Raw genomic sequence first — 5,576 nt, forward strand, 5'->3', positions numbered from 1 at the left:
TTATCATCCTTTTTCCCTTTTGTCATCCTTCACTTTGTTTCTTTATTTCAATATTAGATTTAATTTTACAAAATTTTAAATTTTAATTTTTAAATATCAATAAATTTTTTTAATTATAAAAATTATTAAATAGCAAAAATTAATAGTTATAATCAATATTTGATAGTGTATAGTACTATGTAATCAATAAGGTATGACAATGCCTTAGTTTTAATCAATATTTAATTAGCTTTAATCATAAATAGACTATAACACAATTTATTCTGAAATAAATATGCATCTAATGTAAGACTAATATAATTTTCGTTTATTAATTTGAAAACAATCAAAATTTACTAGAAAATTTCAACAAAAATACTCCTATATAAAATTTTAAGTAGGATCAAATTTTTAGTCAACTTCATAATATTTAATCACAAGCAATTATAACAACCGAACGGAGGCTAAATAGAATAACTCTTATTTTTCCATCATGATTAATATTATTTTTTTGTACTTCTTCAATTCAATTGAATATTATATTAAATAACAAAAATTAATAGTTTTAATCAATATTTATAGTGTCCATGAATTAATATTTTTCATTAAAAAAATTTATTGATATTTAAAAATCTAAATATTAAATTTAATTTTATAAAATTAAATCTAATATTGAAATTAAAAAAAAAACAAATTCAGTGAAGGATAACAAAATGGAAGAAGAATGATAATTTTGAAATAATATCAAAGTTAGTACATAACTAAAATAATATCAGATTTAAAATGTTAAAAGTGTAAAAAGACCAAATTGCCCAAATTCCCCAAAATAATATCAAAGGGTATTTTCGTACCAAAAAAAGTCAAAAGGACCAATTTCGAGATAAACCCTTAGTCCAGGGACTACTGGCGATATTTTTAAAGTCCAGGGACTATGGGCGAGATAAACCCATAGTCCAGGGACCATTTTTGTAGTTCACTCTTTTATATATTATTACTAGTTTCATATTAAAATGTGAGTGAAGTAAGTTAGTGGAATAAGATGTTCATTTATAGTAAAATTGAAATGAGATACTCCTCTGTTTCATTTTAGGAGTCTCATTTGAGTCAGCACGGGTTTTAAGAAATGTAAAGAAAAGTGAGTGAAAAAAGAGATAGTGGAATGTGTGTCATATTTTAATATATTAGTTTTATAATAAAATATGAGTGGAAAAATGTTAGTGGAATGTGAGGTCTACTACCATTTATGAAATATTTTAACCGAGACTCCTAAAATGGGACACCCAAAAATAGTTAACTGAAACTTCGAAAATGGGATGGGAGAGTAGTATTTATTTGCAAATAGAAAAAAAAAAAGAAAAAATGAGATATTTAATGACATGCGGAGGGAGTAATTAAACTTATTAAAAAATTGGCACAATCTAGCAATTCAAATGGCCACTTCAGTTCATTCAACAGGACCTATGAGTTGTGAAGGTATAGAGGGCCCAATTGGTAGCCCAATAAGGATTATATAATGATAGTACTTCATACTTGGACTACTGCTACTCTACTCTTTTTCATTTTACATAAATACGAGTACTACTAGTATATCCTATCGTTTCATAAATTTTTTGCACGCAATGACCGAGCACGAATACAAGGAAATATAATAGAAAATTAACTATAGTTAATGGAATGTAAGTCCTACTTTTATATATTAATTTTATACTAAAATGTGAGTATAAATGAATTAATTGAATATGAGGGCAATTACCAAAAGTGTTGAAAAGTGAAATGTGACAACTTTTATGAGACGATGGAAATAGAGAATTGTGACAAGTTTTCCGGAAGTATATGATCATTCCTAATCCAGGGATCGTTAAAATCTCATTTTCTAGAGAAAACTTCAAAGTTTATTCTGTGGTATAGTACTTATGCGACTCACATCAATACTGCGGACCTATTAAAATGGATTAATTATTTATAATTTTATTAACTTAATTAAAAATGATATTTTCTGAATATTTGTCATCAATAATTTTCTTAGGTTAAACAATCATGCAATTTGTGTGAAGATGAACTAAATATCTCCATTCACAAACCAAGAAATTGGTAGCAGCATTGTAAATATGTAAATAAATAAATAAATAATTAAATAAGTGACTCATTACAGAACCATATCCACAGATCAATTTGAATATCTAATCGATAATGATTCTAAAATCTCCCAGTGATGAACTATATGTACATAACTTGTTCATCAGCTCTATTAAACACGTCCCGCCAAAAACTGCTATCTTCCATATGTAATTCCAGGTCAGCAAATTGAGGCTGTGGATCGCTGTTGCCAGATGAGAAATCACTACTGCCACTCCACTCCTCCGCCGTAAAAATCTCTGACCAGAAATTATTGTCCCACAAATCCGACATCAAAGCGTCGTCGTAGCCACCACCACCGTGACCGGCGTCGGAAGTGACGACGGATGAGACCTCACTGAGGGAATCCCCCGGCGATCTGAGCTCCACTTTTCGGGAATAATCAGATGAGTAATCAGCTTCTCCATTCTTGATTTCCGTTTTTCCGGCGACACGCTTCTTCAAGTGCGTGTGCCAAACATTCTTGATCTCGTTGTCTGTCCGCCCCGGCAATCTCGATGCAATCACAGACCACCTTAACAAAACAAGATTTAAAAAGTTGTTAGAAACGAGTATCATTCGATCAATTATTCGAATTTTTAAAAGAATAGTACTCACTCCATCCTATAAAAATAAACTACTCCCTCCGTCCACGAAAATTTGTCCCAGTTTTCCATTTCCGTCCGTCCCCCAAAATTTGTCCCATTTCACTTTTACCATTTTTGGTAGTGGATCCCATATTCTACTAACTCATTCCTACTCACATTTTATTATAAAACTAATACTTTAAAAGTATGACTCACAATCTACTAACTTTTTCAACTCACTTTCCATTACATTTCTTAAAACCCGTGCCCAGTTAAACCGGGATGAATTTTCATGGACGGAGGGAGTATTTTTTAAATTTATTTATGAATATTTATTATTATTATTATTATTATTATTATTATTATTATTATTATTATTATTATTATTGTCTTTTACTTGATTATTTATAGGACCTACCATCCATTACATTATTTCAGCTATTTTTTCTCATTCTCTCTTACTTTACCAATGACGTATGAATATGCGTGTACTTTTCAATTAGCCTATTTCTGTGGGACGGGTGGATAGTATATATAAAGTAATTGTAAGAAGTATTAGTTTATTCATAGTAGTACATACTTGTTTCCCAATTGTGCATGCAATTGAATGATGGTATCCTCCTCTTCTCGACTAAAATTCCCTCTCCTAATATCGGGCCGCAGGTAGTTCATCCAGCGGAGGCGGCAGCTCTTACCACACCTCAGCAATCCTGAAAAGGGACAGCGACAAAGCCCGTAAGTAAAGCCCGTGTTTTGGTAGAAGAAAAATAATGCAAAATGGGGTCGTACTCGTACCGGCCCGTTTGGGAAGAGCCCGCCAATTGGGATGGCCATTTTGGGTGATGAAGTTGATGAGAATCAGATCTTCTTCCGCAGTCCACGGGCCCTTCTTCAGGCCCGTTTTCTCGCAGCATGGAGCTCTCACCATTGATGAGATGAATCAAGTATATAGCTTCTTTTGTCTTGGGATTTTTTCTTCTTCTTCTTCTTTGATCTTTAGTAAGGAACTGTTTTGAGTTGAATTTATGCTCTACTGATGAATGATGGAGGTGGAGAAATAATATGCAAAGTAATGGATATTTATATATGTGGAATAGGGGAAAATGGTGGACCCGGCCCGTTATAAGTAACGACACTAAGAAGGGTGAAATTGTCGATGGCCACACTTTCCACGAAACACAACTTATTCACGCCTCGGATTTGTTATTTGAATGGTCAAACCACACGTGGGGCCTTCCTACTTGCAGATTTATTATTATTGATATGATTAATATGGAGTATTATTATTAGGTGGCGGTGGGGGCAATTTTATTGTTATTGCATGAGTGTGGGTTTTTTAAAAACAATCACCATGCAGTCGACTGCATATTGTAATGAACAAAATTGAATGTGAAAAGATCTCAGTTTGGTTGGTTTCTATTGAATTTTGTTACTTTACTTTTTTAGGAAATCAGTGCAAGTGTTATTGTATTGTTTGGGGGTAGTAGTTTGTGACCGCAATTAACCATAATGTTGCTCGTGTTTGGAATTGTCCAACTCCAAGATTATATTATCCATATTTTCTATGATTTCTTAAAATTATATTACATTCATCCATGAAAAATAGTCTCATTTGTGGAGGACATACATTTTAATATGCAATGAGTAGTGCATGAAAAAAATAGATAAAATAAGAAAAAAAATTGACAAAAATTGTGGAAAAGTTTCCATATATATAAACGAGACTAATTTTGATAAAAATACTAAAATTAAAATAAAATTATTTTTTACTAACAAAAGGAATACTCCACATGTTTTGTCAAGAATATGTAATAAAAGGAAAGCTAATTAAGCTGAAAAATTCAGCTTCTAATTAAATGATTGATTGTAACAATAATGTCATTTAGTATCACAAGTTACACGCACACACACTTCGGATATAGCTTACGTACATAAATACGCGTACATAAGCATTATTTATACTTAGATCCATATTTAGAATAATAAAATTAGGTTTTGTCAGATTGACTTCGTAATAATCGAGTTTGGATGACTAAATCCGTTTAGAATGAGTCGAAGTTGCTAATTAGATACTTAGATTTAATTAAGTTAACCGCAACTTGCTTTCATTTCAAATGACTCAGTAAAATTGCACTTATAAAAACTAAGTCTACAAGGTTTACAATATAATCTTATATTAATGTCCTAATCACACATTTTCCAAATACTGAGTGAAAAGTTCGTGTATTCCCATGTAAAAATGCGGAGTATATTTTATAAATAATTTTAATAAGTGTTCCTAAATTTTTGATTTTATTTTTAAAATTATTTTAATATTTAGTGTCTAATAGATGTATACGGATTAGTGGGAATATCCAATGCTAGCCAAAATGATTAAGTGTGTGATTTATTTATTAACACTTCCATATTTGCATTCTTTTGGATAAAAATATTAACAAACAATGATAAATGAAAGACGAGATCAGGTCGAAGGCAAAAGATGTTGTGAATAGAAGACCCCCTCAAGACAAAAAAAACCTAAATCAAACGATGAAGGAAACCTTTGACAACTTGCATAAGGCAATCGCGCCTACAAATTAAGCTTCACAATCTAACAACATCAAGCTAATTTTGCGCACTTAATTATACATTGATTAACAAGCAACCATATCAATAGATATATGTTGAATTTTATGATAAACTTACAAAGGAGTTCAATATCTCCTCAAGGCGGATTTTAAAATCTAGCAATTTCTAACCTCCAAAATAAACTAAAAAATGGTATTTACTCAAGTGAGAAAAAACATACGCATTGGGTCGTGCCACAAGGACACCCTTATGCTCGTCGTTTGCCACTTTGCAAGTTGCAACCCACATAGACCATGTGAGTTGGCTGACAAGGGTCGACGAGCCCTT

General features: G+C 31.5%; 1 protein-coding gene across 1 annotated transcript; it reads right to left on the reverse strand.

Moving 5' to 3' along the window:
- Nucleotides 1-2,086: 2,086 nt before the first annotated feature.
- On the reverse strand, nt 2,087-3,740 carry LOC125204749 (transcription factor MYB14-like). Its single transcript, XM_048103475.1, has 3 exons — nt 3,477-3,740; nt 3,262-3,391; nt 2,087-2,629 (listed from the first exon to the last, which is right to left on the reverse strand). Exons 1-3 carry the CDS (start codon nt 3,607-3,609, stop codon nt 2,197-2,199), a joined length of 696 nt encoding a protein of 231 aa, XP_047959432.1. The 5' UTR covers nt 3,610-3,740; the 3' UTR covers nt 2,087-2,196.
- Nucleotides 3,741-5,576: the final 1,836 nt, after the last annotated feature.

The sequence above is a fragment of the Salvia hispanica genome, chromosome 2 (assembly GCF_023119035.1).
Source record: "Salvia hispanica cultivar TCC Black 2014 chromosome 2, UniMelb_Shisp_WGS_1.0, whole genome shotgun sequence".
NCBI classification, from domain to species: Eukaryota; Viridiplantae; Streptophyta; class Magnoliopsida; order Lamiales; family Lamiaceae; genus Salvia; species Salvia hispanica.